Below are 18,624 nucleotides of genomic sequence, written 5' to 3'. Positions count from 1 at the left end.
GAAAATCGAACTAACACATCAATCCCAACTGAAGATGTTCTTAAAATGATGGATTTAGTCATTGAAAACAATAATGTTAGCTTCAACGGTAAACACTTTTTACAAACCGAAGGAACAGCTATTGGTTCCCATCTAGGCATGAATTATGCTTGCACCTACCTCGGACAATGGGAAGAAAATTTATTTCAAAACAGCAATTTACAACCATTTTCATATTGGAGATATGTTGATGACATCTGGGGATATGGGAACATGGTTTAGATAAACTAAAAGAATTTCACGAAATGTCAAACAGTTTGCATCCGCGAATTAAAACAGAAATGCGTTACTCAACTGAAAAAAAATGAATTCCTTGATGTGTTTGTACACATAGAAAACGGACAACTTAAAACAGATCTTTATACGAAATCAACAGATAAACACCAGTACTTACATGTGTCGTCAAGCCATCCAAACTCCGTAAAAAATGCTATACCGTATGGACTCGGTATTCGTGTCAAAAGAATTTGCTCAACAGAAGAAAATTACAAAACAAGAAGAGAAGAAATAAAAACGCACCTAAGAAAACGTGGATACAATAACTCGTCAACTGAAGTTCAATTGAAAAAAGTCGACAATTTAAACCGAGAAGATCTATTACAGTACAAACCGAAGAAAGAAAACAACAGGGTACCTTTAGTAATTACTTTTTCCAAAGCGCTTCCAAATGTACATTCAATTCTTAGAAAAAATCTTAAAATTCTCCATCAATCCGAAAGACTAAAGAAAATATACCCCGATCCGCCTATCGTGGCATTTAAACGTGATAACAACATAAAAGACATTTTAGTGCACAAAAAGCATAATTTACTATTTTATAAACAAACTAATGGATGTGGACCATGTGGTAAACATTGTGCATTATGCTCACATATAAATGAAACCAAGGTATTTTGTGACAACACCGGCAAAGAATATACCATTCAGGGACAAATAAATTGTAAAACCGTAGGCGTGGTTAATGCAATTAATTGTACAAAATGTGAAAAAGTTATATATGTAGGCCAACGGGTGATACACTATATCAACGAATGCTATTGAACTTTTCAAAAATACGAACACAGAAAACAGAAGATCCAGTAGCCAACCATTTCATTCAGAACAATCATTCAATAACAAATTTAAAAGTTACCGCCATAGAAAGAGTATTTGGGACAGAAACTTACAGAAAAACCAAAGAAGCCTTTCGGATAAAAAAATTAAAAACTTTAGAACCTGAAGGACTCAACACAATGTATGAACGATAATAAAAATATTTATATTAAAAAAGCGAAAAACGCGGCAAATGAACGTCATAGAAGTTATTATAACGTAATGTATCCAAGCAATGTAATTGTTGTTTCAATGTTGTAATTTATGTCAATGAAGAAGGCCGTAATGGCCGAAACGTATGGGAATTTGTGTTATAGTTTTTATTATATATATATATATAATAATATTTTTAAATGCAAACTACATTTCACATCAAATAATAACAGTTCGTTAAAATATTGTCACTAGCGCTTTCATGCCTTCTGTTGGTAACGTTTATTATATATTGTTAAAACTTGTGACACTTGAAGAAGGCCATTTGTTGAGCCGAAATATTTGTCAGCACGATTTAATAACAACATTTTAGTATTATAACATCTTATATCAGTACCGTTGTGCAAATCTTTAGACTGATATAATTTTTTCCTTATCTGCATAGTATCGCCTATTCTAGACGATCCGGTACATAGTAAATTTGCTGGTTGGTCGTTTTTATAGACTTTTATATATATATATATATATATATATATATATATATATATATATAAAACGTCTTACTAGTAGTCAACGATTCTCCCCAAGAGGGCGCTGGATCGTTACGAGTAACGATACAAGTACACAATAAAAAAATTATATAAACGCCTAAAAAAGTGTACACAACAACTCTTAATACAAAAAAAGTAACTATAAATGTAATTATTTATAAATATTTCGGATAACAGATATCCTTCCTCAGTCAGATTCTGATGTTAAATGAATCATCTTTAAGTCTCCTTAAACTATTACAATCTTGAAATTTATATAACAAAAAAATCAAACCTAACACCAATTAAGACGCTTGCGCCCTTCTAAAAAATTGTTAAACATGACATAGGTAACATTTATATGGCTTTTTACAATAGAGAGTTCAAATATATGCTTTAAATAACAAAAATAATTTTCAATATGAACTAGCACAATTCTTAAACTTTAACAGGAACAACAATTATGATTGTACAAGAATGATAATGATTACGTCAATAAAATTACCAGCACTGAACGATCTAAATTTATAAGTATTTCAAATTGACAGAGTAAAGTAGCTATATAAATGCAACAGTAGTATACCGATGTTCAAACTCATAAATCCATGGACAAAAAACAAAATCGGGGTAACAAACTAAAACTGAGGGAAACGCATTAAATATAAGAGAACAACGACACAACACTCAATGTAACACACACAGAAACGGACCAAGCAACAGACAAAATCCCACGAGAATAACAAATATAACATCAAAACCAAATACATGAATTTTGGATAGACAAGTACCGTGACACGTCTTATCGCAATATGAATTTACACTATAACAGAGTCTAAGTATTTACACATCGCAAACAAACGGCCGTTAAAATTTAATAATAATTAGTTTTGAATAAGTAGAACTATATTCATATATACATGTATGTACAAGATGTCAAACTTGTCAATGAATCAATTTTTCAACTTCAGTTTCGTCAGCTTGCGCATTTTTTCATATATATTTCTTACGCTGGTAATAGCCGCTCTGGAATAATTATATATTTGATTTTTTTAAATTCTGTTGTATAATTGAGAGAAAAAAAATCCGAGTTACAACAAAAATGACAAAACGACCAAGAGACAATTACCTGTGTGCCTTTGAACGTTTTACAGATCATGTCTCAGATTTGGCACCATTTTGCTGTTGATATAAATTAAAATCCGATAAAATTATAAAAAAAGAAGATCTGGTATAATTGTCAATGAGACAACTGTCCAAAAGAGACCAAAATGACACGGACATTAACAACTATAGGTCACCGTACGGCTTTTAACAATGAGCAATGATTTTAAAAGCTTAATTCAGATCTAGACGGTCATATACCAGGAAAAAAGAACGGGATTGCAATTACGACAATTGGTGTCATTTTTTTCATTTTTTAAAAAGTTTAATTGTTAATTGCTATAGAACACGATTTTTTTTATATAAACCAATTTTATTAGGTCCTTGTTTTTGTTTAAAGTTAGTTGAGCATTTTTAAAGCATTACAAACGCTTTTGTCTCAATTCTAATTTCAGGTGTTCAGAGAATACACAGATTTTTCTGGTAAGAATTTAATAGCAATCAGTTGTTAAATCATAATATCTTTGCATAACTTTTATAACCATATCATGAATTTCAGACTTTTATGTTACCTTCACTCACCCCAGTCTTACATCTTATTGAGTTCAGGTTTTCAATATTGTTTTTTACCGCCATTTGTATTCTTAATATTACTTCAGATGGAGTTCATAATCTTATAGAGTTCATATTTTTCCGTAATATTTTTTTTGGTTTCCACCATTTGTACCCCGATAGTTCGATTTACGGGATTTAAAAATCGGTTAACTACATGATTGCATTTGCACTAACAACAGGGAGAATTAAAATGGAAAAGTTAAATTTATTTTATTGTTTCACAATCACACGAAACAAAACTGTTTAAGTGTATTTTATAATCTTTTAAAGGACAAACATTAAACGTCAACGGTATTGATTGGTCAAACTTTTAATGAAAAAGTTTGGTGATTGAAATGTGGAAAATGGAAACTTAAAACGATAGGTAAAATATTTGCGACGTATTTTAATATGTATATTTTTGTACAGAATTTCCAAATATTGGACCAGATGAAGTTCCAAATGATGATATCCTAAATAATCTTCCCCAAAACCTTGGCAACTGTGCTTTACAACTAGGTGTAGAATTAGGAATATCTATTAATTCTATAGAGCAGACAAAAACAGATTACCGAAAGATGTACGACCAAACTGCAGACATTTTAAGAAAATGGAAAAATTCAACTGATGAAAAGCCTACTGTGTTCAAGTTACTGGTTGTTTTGGAACGCGTTCATCTTGGCGGGTTCCAGTTTGTAAAAGATGTGTATCTCAACAAATGATTTTATAACTAACGAGTACCAATCATTGACTTTTGTTATAACCATAAACGATATAGAGTGAAGATCATTCACACTCAGTGTCATACATTTTCGTTCAATTAAACCAAATATACAATGACGTTAACCCTCAATATTTGTCTTACCATTCATTCAACTCAAAATATTAAAAACTGGATTTGATCCACAATATGTATCGTACTATTTGAGTCACCTTTGCACAATTTATATACATGTAGTATGTGTAAAACATTTTGATTCAATTCAACACAATTTCCTCCACATATATACACTCATATAGTTTTATTCATTCAAAATTTCGTATTATGGGGTTGAAACCCTAGTTTCTTTATAATACGTATTTTCAGAAATAGACATTTAACGAAAGGAAGATTATAAATGATGGTTGTTAAAAATCATGTTATAAATAAAAAATTAAAAAATATTATGCATAAAATACTGATGTTGACGTGTAAAAATAAGGAACTTATTTATAAAACAAATATTTCTTTTATTATATATTATTTCCACATAAGAATAATTGATGTTCATGTGTGTCTGCGCTACTAGGCCTTCGCAGCATGAACAGAAACGTTGTATAGTTTTGTTCCGTTCACAATGTGATATTCACCACAAGTGAATATACAGATTATTCTGGTAAGAATGTAATATGCAAAATAATATATATTTATTATTTATTTTTGAACCATTTAATGATTAGAAGACATATAAAAATCAAGACATGGCCTGATTGTCAATGACACAACCTTTCTACAAGAGACCAAATGACACAGAAATTACCAAACTATAGGTCACCGTACGGCAGTCAACAATGAGCAAAGCCAAAACCACATAGTAAGCTGTAAAAGGCTCCGAAATGACAGATTTAAAACAATTCAAACGAGAAAATAACGTCTTAATTTATGCACACAAAAACATGAACGAAAAACAACTATGTAACATATCAACAAATGACAACCACTGAATTCCAGGGTACAGACTTTTTTTTTGTAGTTTGTGACAACAAAATCCCAGGCTTTATAATTTACCGGTAATACATAGATTACGGTCGTTGAAAATGTTATAACAGACACGGGCATACCGAACCAGTTGTGAAATATAAACACCGTTAGATGAAGCCAGTAGAATAGTATGACAACAAAAGTTAAAATTTACAAATAGAAACAAAACATAGTCCCTTCTGTGGTAAATTTTTAGTGTAGAGTTTCCCTTGTAAAACCGAATTATCTGAATCTACGTATTTATTTTTTTTAAATTGAAATAAATTCATCATTGATACCAGTATTGACGTTTAATATTCGCGCCATACGTGCGTTTCGTATACAAAAGATTCATCTGTGACGCTCAAATAAAAAAAGTTACAATGGCCAAATAAAATACGAAGTGCAAGAGCATGGTTATGTATTCCTCAGGTAAAAAAGCCTGAGAATTTTAAAAATTCAAAGTTTGAAAATAGTTAATCTACTGGGCTGGTGATACCATCAAGGAATAAAAACTTTACAAGCAGTGGCATCGATCTAGTGGTTATAAATAAACTCGTCATAAATACCAGGATTGAAATTTAGTCATTTGGCCAGACTTGCATTTTGTGTAAAAAAAAATAAGCAGTGATGTTTGAATCTTAAAAAAGTTAAAAAGGCAAAATAATTTACGAAGTGAAAGAACATAATGAAACAAACAGTCTCAATTTGTTTGACAAATACAGCTGATGTATTTTTTCCTGATGTTAAAGAGCATCAGAATTTCAAAAATTCTAAATTTTGTAAACAGTTCTTCTTATACTAAGCTGATGATACCATTTGGAAATAAAAACTCCACCAGCAGTGATATCGACTGAAGTAAGTTCCTTTGCGTAAATTTATACAGTATATTAAGAAAATTTCTGATAATTAAACGAAAAAAAAGCATCAACATGACAGTAAGTGTTGTTGAAGTTATCAACTGAATGCAATTTAGTCGTAAGTTGATACTAGCCTTTACTCAACCCGGTTTTATTTCTTACATGATATTCCTTTACGTTTTTTGTTGCCTCCATTTGTATCCTTAATCGGTTTACGAGATTTGAACATTTGTTACTATAGCTATCTCTCCCCTCATATGATGGAGTTGGACAACTGACCCAACATCAATGACAGTTTTAAAGTTTAGTATTGATTTCAAACAGGTCAAGTACTTTTCTGACATTCCATTTATAGAAGTTGTCCGTTAACTCAATCAAATTACAAACACAACATGTCTGCAGTGGTCCAAAGCTGTGTATTAAAGTTTCAAACAAATTAATTTGTTTTAATATATTCTATTAAAGAATTTCCAAATGTCGGACCAGAGGCATGTTAATGGATGCTCTGGAACGCGTACATCTTGGCGGGTTCCAGTTTGTAAAAGACATGTATCTCCGCAAATGATTTTATAAATAACGAATGTCAATCAATGAATTTTGTTTTAGCACAACACAGTATTTGTCATACTATTTTGTTCATTTAAACCCAATATACTATATTGACGTTTAAACTCGATCTTTTTCAAACAATTTTGATTAAACTCAACACATTAAACACTGAAGTTCATCCACAATATGTGTTTCCCCTCCAAATAATTTACATAGAATAGGTAAAACATTTCGATTAAACTCAAAACAATTTCCTCTGTGTATGTCATACAATTGTATTCATTCAACAAACTTTTAACAGTATTTGTCACCTGCATACGGGGTATATATCTCCCAATTGATACGATATTCCCGTGATTGCATTTCCTATCATGATTTTCCTGATAGTGGGTTGCTGCTCACAAGGAAGCTATTAAACCAAGAGTTCCAAATGGTGAAGTTGAAATCGTCTCTTCGTAAATTTTACGGACGCCATCACGAGTTGGTTGACCGTTTTGAATAACCGTTTCACAAATGATATCGGACAGCCAGGATCCTACTTCGTCAAAATTATCTCCCCATTACGCCAGTTCATTTTTACAATCGTAAAAATGGAAGCCATTGTAGGGATGACGCGCTACCAATTTTGCTCTCGGAAACCGATAAATTTATCCACATTGCACCAATACGATCTTTATATGTCAGTTATATTTTAAAAGACAAATGTATATACTAGCTAATGAGCATTAGTTAATGATATTGTCTGCATTGATTCAACTTAAAACTATTGTCTGATCGGTTGTCAGGTGGAATTTTCGAAAAATCATAAACATTTAAAAAAAATTCTAATTAAATATTTCGTGGAGGGCAGACTAGATTTTTTTAGTGGTTGAAGACTATAAACCATAGTTATCACACACAAAAAATTAGAATTTTTCGAAGATATGCATTTTCATCATCCAACTTGTAAGACTGTCGTCAAGTACTTTCAGTAAAAAATAGCTATTCGAACACACCTTCTCTGTTTTTGTGACTCATTAGATAGGTATTTCACTTGACCCATATATTTCATCTTTTAGTACTGTTATTTTTTTGTGTTATAAAGTCAACCTGTAGCTTTAATATATAAAAATGATAGAAACTGAAGCGAGACGATGTATGAAATATTCTTACTTTGTACGATTCCAAGACACAATACTCAACTCAAACACGCCCTAACATAAAAAGGTGCACTCGGTTTTCTCTTTTCGATACAATTGTTACCTATTTTTTGGATTTTTTTCTTCAGTCACATAATGGAAGGGCAGACACGAAAATTACTGAACTAATAGATTGATATGTTTTCCGTCCGTGGTAATTTTTTCAAAAAAAATCGGAGATTATGCATTTTCGTCATCCAACTTGAAAGATATCCATGTCGTCGACTTGATATCTAATTGTTCTGCTTAATTATGTACTAAAAAAATTGAAAATAAAACACCTCGTTATTGAGAAGAAAATTGCAGTTTTGTTTGTTTCTATTAACTTTTTAAAACTTTGTCACTATAGTAAACAATACAGTAAACATGTATCGCCTTCTCTAACAAAGAGCTTCGATTTTTTTGTTCTATTTCAACCTGGTTTCCTACTTCGGATATGTTCCTTACGTCGTAACTACAATCCCCCTTCCCTTTCATGAATGTGACCTACTGAATTAGACTAGTTACCGGATTTGTTATCACATAAGCAACTAAAGAAACGCAACTGTCCTCTCCTCACTATAGATTCTTTCTCCCCCTTATCTCACGCTCTTTCTCTCTTTAATATGACCCCTACAAGCCCGTATACAAATATAGACTACTAGGGCAACCGGGCTCCGTGTAGTCCGTGCTCCGGACGTCCGGCTGCTCCGGTGATCTGGGCTCCTTATGCTCCGTGCTCCTTACATAAATTTACTAGGGCACCATATGCAAATCATTAGGGCACACTAGTCAAACAAAGAAATCTTAATATAACTCTTAATTAATATAATCTCTGATGATGTCAAATGTTACGCAGCCCTCTCTTTACTATGAACTTCCACTGTTCAGTATAGAGCATTATGTAAAAAAAATCTAATTAGATACTGCAGTGGTCAAAATCTGTGTATTTCAGTTTCAAACACATTTTTTTTTTATTATATTCTATTAAAGAATTTCCAAATGTCGGACCAGAGGAAGTTCTAAATGATGATTTTCTGAATAACCTGCCCAAAAAACTTAGCAAGTGTGCTTTACGGTTAGGTGTAGAACTAGGCATTACATAGAGCAGACAAAGCCAGATTACCGAAAGATGTACGACCAAACTGCAGACATCTTATGCTCCGTGCTCCTTACATAAATTTACTAGGGCACCATATGCAAATCATTAGGGCACACTAGTCAAACAAAGAAATCTTAATATAACTCTTAATTAATATAATCTCTGATGATCTCTAACTGTATTAAATGGCTAGTGTGAAAATACAGATGTATGTAAACCTGATACAATCAGATAACATACTTGACCTAACATATAAGAATGTTACAGTTAATTATAAATCAGGCGTTTTCCAAATCATGTTAGTAATACGAATTAGAATATAATGTATAAAATGTGTGCAACTGATGTGTATAGGCAAATCAATAAATTCTTTATAAAGCAATATTTCTTTATCATAATTTCAACATAAGAACCATGTGATGTTCATGTATTTATACACCAAGTGGCCTTTGTCGCACATTAACGAACATAGTTGTGATATTCACGTTCCAGTCTCAAAAAAATACATAAACTAAACATATGATATTGATGTGATAATTTATTCTATAAATACATATGGAAATATCATGTTTATCTAAGGTAGAATCAGGTATTACCCCAATAGTCTATATCTCTTGTGAAGAAGCCATGTTTTGTTGTATTGCATTCATTGGCATACTTATTTTTCACTTATTCGTCTCCTTTTAAAAGTGTTCTCTTGGTTTTAAAAGATAGAGAAATTGTTAAACATCATTTTATATTTTTAGAGAAAATTATTACAAGTTCTTTCATACTCATATTTCATTTACATATTTACAGTTAAAAGATTTGCAGGATTAATAAGTATTGCATTGTATTTTAGTCCAAATTTCACTTAGACAATGACACTATTTCTACATGCTTTATTTTTTCAAATCATCATGTACGTATTTTCGTTCCGATTTTATCTGTTTATTATTTTTTGTTATAATTCTGATTTATTTACCTGTTTGTATTTAATAGTTATCAAACGTACCAGGATTATAACTTACGTAAGTAAGTACAGAGGACAATCCTGATGAAATAGAAGCCAAAAAATGTCAACTTAGAATTTTGAGACAGAACAAGGTTAAAGGTCAATATGTTAGATCAAGAACCCAATAGATTGAAGAAGGAGAGAGGCCAACAACTTTCTTTTGTAATTTAGAAACACAAAACTTTGTCAATAAAACTATTAAAAAACTAGTAACTGATGAAAATACTGAAGTAGAAAATCAAAAAGAAATCTTAAAACAATCAAAAATATTTTATGAGAAACTTTACAAAAGACAAGGATGCCTTAAGGATGTACTTAGGTGAGGTTTTGGAATTCGTGTCAAATGTTCGGACTCCTTGGTGTTTTTCCATACAATACAAGGTAAAATATTTTGCCCCATAACACCCATTTATTTTATCATATAAGACCTATCAATATTGTTTGCTTATTTTTATCCTTAACGAATGCTCTACCAGCTTATAGTATCAATTTTAAATTCTTGATTTATTAATTTTCACCTAACCTCACCTAAGTACATCCTTAAAAAAGTAAACCTATCAAAAGAATTACCATCTTTGACATCTAAATTAAATGATATCGAAAAAGAATCATTAGAAGGTAACATTTCTTTTGCTGAATTAACACAAGCTTTAAAATAATAAAAGTCCTGGGTCAGATGGTTTTACTGCAGAATTTGTCAAAAGTATTTTGGATAGACATTGGAAAGTTTGTTTTGTGGGCAATAAATTATTCTTATCAGATAAGGGAAAGGTCTGTCACACAGAGGCAGCGAGTTATCACATGTATTCCCAATTACACTTTTGAATTCAACATACAAACTAGCTTCTAGTTGTATCGCTGAGAGGATAAGGTCAGTTCTAAACAGAATTATTGATTCTGTTCAAGCAGGCTTTATCCCGGGTAGATTTATTGGGGAGAACTGTAGACTTATATACATGTATGAGTCATGTATGATATTTTACAATTTACAGAAGAAAATAATATTCCTGGTATATTACTACTCATTGATTTTGAGAAGGCCTTTGACATGGGCCTTTCTTTTTGAAGCACTGAAGTATTTTAATTTTTGAGACTCTATTATGAACTGGATAAAAAAAAATATAATGATATTACATCTACTGTCAACCAGAACTGCTGTCTGTCAGACATTTTCCGTGTGGAATGAGGCTGTAGGCAGGGTGATCCTTTATCTCCTTACCTTTTCTTGTTATGTGCTGAAATATTAAGCATTTAGTAAAAAGTAGTGATGAGATATGGGTATTACGATAGACGATTCAGTCTATATCTTGTCTCAATATGCAGACGACACATCACTTATTTTAGATGGTTCGCCTTCCTCGCTGGATGCATCTCTCCGTATATTACAATTCTATGCTGAGATATCAGGACCCTAAAAATTAACTTAGACAAAACAAACGTTATATGGATAGGTAGTAAAAACATAAAAAAGACAAAATATGTGTAAAGTGGGGACTGAAATGGGGTTTCAGTACCTTCAAATTATTGGGTATAACTTTCTGTGTTGATTTAGATAGAATGTTAAATCTAAAGTATGCTCTTCGAATACAAGAAATAGAAAAAAAATATTACAAAAATGGCCAAAACAGTCACTTACCCCGTTTGGTAAAATATTAATTATAAAATCATTAATTATATCAAAATTTAATTACATGTTCCTGTCCATCCCAGGTCCAGATGATAATATGATAGGTCAACTTAATAGTAAAATTTATCCATTCATTTGGGATGATAAGCCTGACAAGATAAAACAGGATCGTCTATGTCAGGAATACTTCCGAGGGGACCTAAAAATTATTAATTTGAGAAATTTTATACAAGGGTTAAAACTTACTTGGGTTAGAAGATTATTTAGGTCAAAATCTAAAAGGATTCAATTATTTACCTCCACCCAAAATATAAATTTTACAGAGTTGGCTAATTTTCGAATTATCAAAAAATCAAAAAAAAAAATTTTGGGATGAAGTTTTTCATGCCTGGAAAACTATGTCAAAACTCATACATCCATTTTATTTTGAGGAAGTCATTTTTCTACATCTATATAGCATAACGAACATATCAAAATTGATAATGCCAGTGTTTACTATAAAAACTGGGGACATCATGGGGTATGGACTGTAAATGACCTGTTAGATGAACATGGATATATATTAAACGCATGAAAATTTTTAAATTATGTATAACTTCAAACCCATGTTTCTACAGTTTTATGGACTTATATTAGCACTAAAATAGTAACTACAAGTCATTGGAATCAACACGGAAAGAGAAAAAAAAAACATCAGGTTATTATACCTTTTAACATTAATATTCAATTCAAGTCCGAAAAAGGCTCAAAGGACATGTATACTATTTAAAATCAAGGAATTTTACAGAAAAAAATGGGAAGGTATTCTTAACAAAGTTGTAGAAAATTGGAAAAACTACACTTGTTTGTTACCAAGGTTTCAAAAAACACTAGGTTATGTTGGTTTCAATATAGAATTATTCGTAATATTTTAGGGACAAATGCTTTACTTTTAAAATGAAGCTTGTGTGACGAAAAAGTGTTTCTATTTACCGGATTTGTAATCACATAAGCAACACGACAGGTGCCACATATGGAGCAGGATCTGCTTACCCTTCCGCAGCACCTGAGATCACCCCTAGTTTTTGGTGGGGTTCGTGTTGTTTATTCTTTAGTTTTCTATGTTGTGTCGTGTGTACTATTGTTTTTCTGTTTGTCTTTTTCATTTTTAGCCATGGAGTTGTCAGTTTGTTTTAGATTTATGAGTTTGACTGTCCCTTTGGTATCTTTCGTCCCTCTTTTTTTTTAACTCAAGTGTGTATTCTTGTGTTTGTGCTTTGTTGTTTGGTGTCTACGTTTCACACGTCCACGGACGACAAATGTCAAGTATACTCTTTAACAGGGTTACCCTAAAAATCTCTGGTAGCGTGATTAAGGGAATCCTGGTCACATAAATAAATAAATGGATCCTAGTGTAGTCTGAACGAAGTTTTGCTAGTTAACATAAACACAAAGTTGATTAAAAGTTCAATACTGTATTATTCAAAATCCAAAGTACATGTTACAGTAATACAAGTTTACAACATCTAAACTGCAGGCTCAACAATACGGTGGCATAATCTTAAATCTCATACGTACGCACCTCTCGTACACAAAATCGTTTCTCGTATATCGTTTCTCGTATCTACAACTATTTCTCTCTTTTATACTACTCTAATACCTGATTAAAATATGGTTAAATGACTCTGAACAAAGAAATATTCTACAGGAGCTAAAATACAGGAGCCCGGAGCCCGGAGCCCGGAGCTAAGGTCAACCGAAGCTAAGGTCAATCGAGACACATGTATAAACTTAGCACAGGGGCAGCAGCTGATTAACATGATTGATTTGACATTTAACAAGTATAATCTGATTGAAGGCGATAAACATAGATTGTAAGGAATTACTTTATAACAGTTAATGCGGCTAAGTAATTAATCTAATCCTATCATGATCATAAAACCCAGTGATGCATGTAATAAACGAAAAACGTTACACTTGTAAATTGTAATTTGTGTACTTTTTGCAAAGAAGAGCCTGAAACTATAGAACATTTACGTTGGGGTTGTCATATTGTAGCCGACATTTGGCACAATCTAAATTCATGGATTTTCAATAAGGTTCTTATCGAAATTCCACTTAATTTGAAAATTGTTATTTTTGGCCTTTATGAAAATCATAAACTGAATTTTATTAAAAATAAAGGTATCTTACTTTATTTACAGATGTAAGATGCAAGATATAAAACCTAATATAAAAGTTCTTCAAAATTACATAAAAGAAAACTTGATTTTAGAGAAACATATTTCTTAAAAATACTTAAGTGTGGAAGAACACAACTTGTACTGGAACCCCTGGGCTAAGGTCATAAATTAAATATAAACATGCATGTATATGAGCGTTTGAAATTATTTGTATACTGATATACCATACCATATGGAATAGGATCCCAGTTACGGTAACCAGTCCGGTACCCACGAATGTAGTTCTTAAAAAAAACTATAACTTTTCTCTAAAATGGTGTAGTGTTATTATTACACAAGTTCTGTAACTGAATGTAGATTTATTTGAAAGGGTAGGCTTTCTAGTTTGAATTTCTGTAAAAAAATTGATTGATTTAAATAAAATCTGGCGTCAGTGCATGGAGTAAATTGTCTAAATTCTAGCCTTTATTCTTCACCGGAAGTAGACTGAGTGACCCTGTTGTCAATCAAAACAAAATTTTGCAACGGAATGCCGGTCATGAGGCACTAAGATTGCACCCAGAAACTTGGAACCTAATGCCAAACATGAAACAGAAGTCCCAAGGTGGCTATCAAAATTATTTAACGAACAGCACCCCATTTATTTACTATGAATTTCAATGCGTTTCAATGGGGCAAATAACTGGGTCCCCGTTCCATATGTATGCTCATATATTTCTTGCACTACTATTACTATATTAATGAAAATGTTATTGCTATACTTAATCCATAGATTTCTAAGTGTTAGTTCATGGAATGCTTATTATGCTATTTATTTAACTTGCTTGCTTGTTGTGCCACAAGATAAATATATATTGATACTTGTAAATTCATGAAGAAAAAAAAATTATAAAAAAAAAATATAGCTTAATACGCCAGACGCGCGTTTCTTCTACATCAAACTCATCAGTGACGTTCAGATCAAAACAGTTAAAAAACAAACAAGTTCAAAGTTTCAGAGCATTGAGGACCAAAGATTTCGTAAACGTTGTACCAAATACGACTAAGGTAATTTACCCCTGAGATAAGAAAATCCTTAGTTTTTCCAAATATTCAAATGTTTGTAAACAGGAAGTTTATGAAAATTACCAAATAATTGATATTCATGTCAACACCGAAGTACTCATTACTGGGCTGGTGACACCCTCGGGGACGAAACATTCACCAGCAGTGGCATCGACCCAGTGGTGTTAATAGTTATCACAGGTACCAGGATTATAATTTAATACGCCAGACGCGCGTTTCAATTATATATGACTCACCAGTGACGCTCAGACATGTAATAACCTAATGCAAAAGCTAAAATATATTTACAACTCATGCCCAGTAATCTTTTTTTCAAATTTGAACAATATTTGATAGATGTCAAATTTAAAAATTAACCAAAAATGTAAAACAAGTTTTACATCAAACAGTCATATAACCCTATGGATCTACGTGAGCTGTGCCCCTTGCACGTTCACTAATGACCTATCTCTGTAGTCAGCTTATGAAAGACAATTGTTACAAAAGTTTAACTGGGGGCAGAAGAAACAAAAGTTATGTTTTTGATTGAATATCAACAATTCAATTTATTATATGCATTGGAATAGAAAGTGAATTCTGGCGTTACTGTTGAAATAAATTTAGCTTTACTTGATTACAACATTTCCTAAATTTATATATTAACTAAATGTGATTGTGAATCATTGCTATTTATACCGTTTCTTATTTCCGTCCTATATATATATCTATATATATTTAGTTTTTTACTGACAAATTAATATTCAAATACATGGAATTGATTGTTTATGTCCATTACACATGTCACATACTCATTACTGGTAATGTTGGAACAATGAATAATTCCAAATAACACATAAAGTTCTTTAGAATCGTTTAATTTTATTTCAATAACCAGGCAAGAAGTGCATTAATAATAAGCTCTTTATAAAAATATACACACTTAATTGTTGAAAGTATAACTGAAATATTGACGGAACTATCAAATAACAAAGTAGTATAATAACTCTGGATAAAAGCTTGCACGAGAATACATTATGCTTTAAAAAAAACGGATAATTACAAAAAGAATATCAAAATTGAAGGGAGGTGTTAGAGTTAAATTGATTCAAGCATATATTGCGTCCTTACATAAACGACAGGTCAAAACTTGCTTCACATCTAACGATTATTTGCATTTAAATAGTACACTTACTTGAACTATTTCTAACAACAGTGTAAATATTATAGTAATGAATTTAACCATTCATTGAGTTTTGGCCTCATGTAAATAAAAGTTCTTTTCCTTGCATTCAAGTAGTTTATATAAATTTATAAAAAATCAATGCAGTTTTTTCTCTATTTATAAGGTCGACAGAAGTACAGACAGAAATATATCATAAATCCTCTCATCATACTCATATCAACATTTGTAGTACAACCATGCTGTAAATAGAACAATTTAAAAAATATACTTCGTCAAACAGAGAACTTAATATAAAAAAAAGATATCGTATTATTGCAAATGTGACAACTCTACACAAGAGACCAAATGAAAAGGCACAGACATCAACAACTATAGGTCATTTTATGACCTTCAACAATGATCAAAGCCTATACCACAGTCAGTTATAAATTGCCCCGAAATCACAAAGGTCAAACAATTAAAACGAGTAAACTAACGGCCTAAATTATGTACAAAACAATGAACGAAAAACAAATATGAAACACATTAACACGCGACTAATACTTGGTTACAGTCAAAGAAAAACGCGACATTGTGTAATGCCAATATACAGGTATTAACCGATTTTTGATCCATGGATTTGGATATGTATATAACAAAAAATATTTATTTAAGAAATAATTCATGGAAGCCATAGATTTGTTGGAAATTTACACATGGCCTGGGCCGTGATATTCGAATTTTATCCTGAGCGTTAGCCGCCATGTTGACTTGCTGAAATCAGTAAATGTGCGAATATTGCAATAGAACAGAAAACTAACAACACCTACCTCAATACTTTATTTTAATGCAATTGTATCCGAGTTTAGAAGGTAAACGCAATAGAAAAACCTTCAGCTTTGACGTTTTCATTCGTATGACGTCATGTTTTGAGATGACGTTCATGCGCAAAAATCATTACTGGAATTTCGCGGAATTTTAATTTGTTTTGTTTTTGTCCATTTTTCCGTTCTCTAATGTGTAAATTCTTTTTGTTATGCATCAGAATCAGAATAAATGTTCTGTAGGGTTTTATTCAATTGTAATTGTTAACACAGCGAAATCCACAACCGTTTACACATAGGTTACGATACATGTGGATTTACGTGGGAGGCATATTTAAACAGCCATTTGTGTACATCTTGGAGTCTGCGCTAAGTATAGATATATCGAGAATTTTATCACGGTGTTGTTTACAAAGCGAAAAAAGCACGTCATATTAGAATTTCCCTTTAATTTACTGATAACCTTTTATTTTGAAAATAAACTGTAACTTTACTATGGACGGACTTTACACTGGGTATTTATATACACGACCAAAACAACGTTTGCCACATATGGAGCAGGATCAGCTTAAACAATCGGTACAAGTTGGGACTTGTGTTTATGTTGGTCAGTCTTTAGTTTTCTATGTCATATTTGTAAACGTTTGTTTTCCTTTTAATTGTATTTCATTTTTTTGCAATTAGTTTGTCAGTTTGCAAATATCTTTCGTATCTTGAGCCTTTCTTTTTCTATATTAATGTAATTACGACTGAGTTAACGCGGCCTAGGTCTTAAAGTCCACCACCAGCAATATGGGCCAGTATGTAAATAAAAAACAACGTTTACCAAACAATATTTGGAGCCCTATTCTGGATTGATCTTCTTTAGGAAAGGGTACTCCACACTTGATAATATATTTAGTTTATACTGTTTGATTCAACTTTATTTACTCTCTGGAAAACGTTTATTCTGTACATTTGTAGATTTCAAGAAAGCCTTTGATACTGTATGGAGGGTAGGACTGTGGCAAAAGCTTATTTCTAGTAACATAACCGGCAAAATATTTAAGTCTGTTTATAACCTCTATTCTAATGTCAAATCATGTGTAAGACATAACTCGAGTTGTTCAAATTTCTTTCCGTGCGAAGTTGGAGTTAGGCAAGGTGAAAACTTATCACCCTTTCTTTTTTCTCTTTTCCTTAATGATCTTGAAAGCTATTTTATTCAGCATGATATAACAGGTTTAGAAAAGGTAAATGAATACTGTCTAAATGAACTAGGCATTTATATTCGAATTTTCTTGTTATTATATGCTGATGATACAATATTATTGGCAGAATCAGCTAACGATTTACAAATAATGTTAAACAAGTTTGATGAATACTGTACTGACTGGAAACTAAATGTTAACATTGATAAGACAAAAGTAATGGTGTTTGAGAAGGCGAAGCGTAAAAGAAATATGAGATTCATGCTAAGGGGCGAGGAGTTACAGCTCACCGACAGTTATAATTACCTGGGATTATTAATAAGATACAATTGTAATTTTAATTTATCAAAGAAAAAACTTGTTGAACAATCACAAAAAGCACTGTATGCATTATACTATAAGTTAAGAAATGTAAACATCCCTTCAGATCTGCAGTTTCGACTATTTGATTGTATGGTCGCTCCAATTTTGCTTTATGGGTCGGAAATCTGGGGTCATGAAAATGTTGACATGATTGAAAAGGTGCACTTGAGTTTCCTAAAAAGAGTCCTGAATGTTAGATCAACAACACCAAACTATATGGTCTATGGGGAAACTGGTTTCCATTAAAAATTAATATCAAAACTAAATTACTATGCTTTTGGTCAAGGCTAGTGCAAAGCAGTAGTAACAAATTATCTGGGATCTTGTATCAGTTAATGTATAACTTACATAACTCAGGTCA

General features: G+C 31.7%; 1 protein-coding gene across 1 annotated transcript in view; it reads left to right on the top strand.

The window, feature by feature from the left end:
* The window catches only part of LOC143042935 (uncharacterized), a 74,541-nt gene extending 69,987 nt beyond the window's left edge, over window positions 1-4,554 (top strand). The window contains exons 16-17 of the mRNA XM_076215440.1: window positions 3,371-3,398; window positions 3,939-4,554. Of these exons, the coding sequence (XP_076071555.1) occupies window positions 3,371-3,398; window positions 3,939-4,231 (321 nt within the window). The 3' untranslated portion in view covers window positions 4,232-4,554. The remainder of the gene's footprint in view (window positions 1-3,370; window positions 3,399-3,938) is intronic.
* The last annotated feature ends 14,070 nt before the right edge of the window (window positions 4,555-18,624 follow it).

This window comes from Mytilus galloprovincialis, chromosome 8 (assembly GCF_965363235.1).
Source record: "Mytilus galloprovincialis chromosome 8, xbMytGall1.hap1.1, whole genome shotgun sequence".
In the NCBI taxonomy this organism is placed as follows: domain Eukaryota; kingdom Metazoa; phylum Mollusca; class Bivalvia; order Mytilida; family Mytilidae; genus Mytilus; species Mytilus galloprovincialis.
This window is presented reverse-complemented; position numbering and strand designations above follow the sequence as displayed.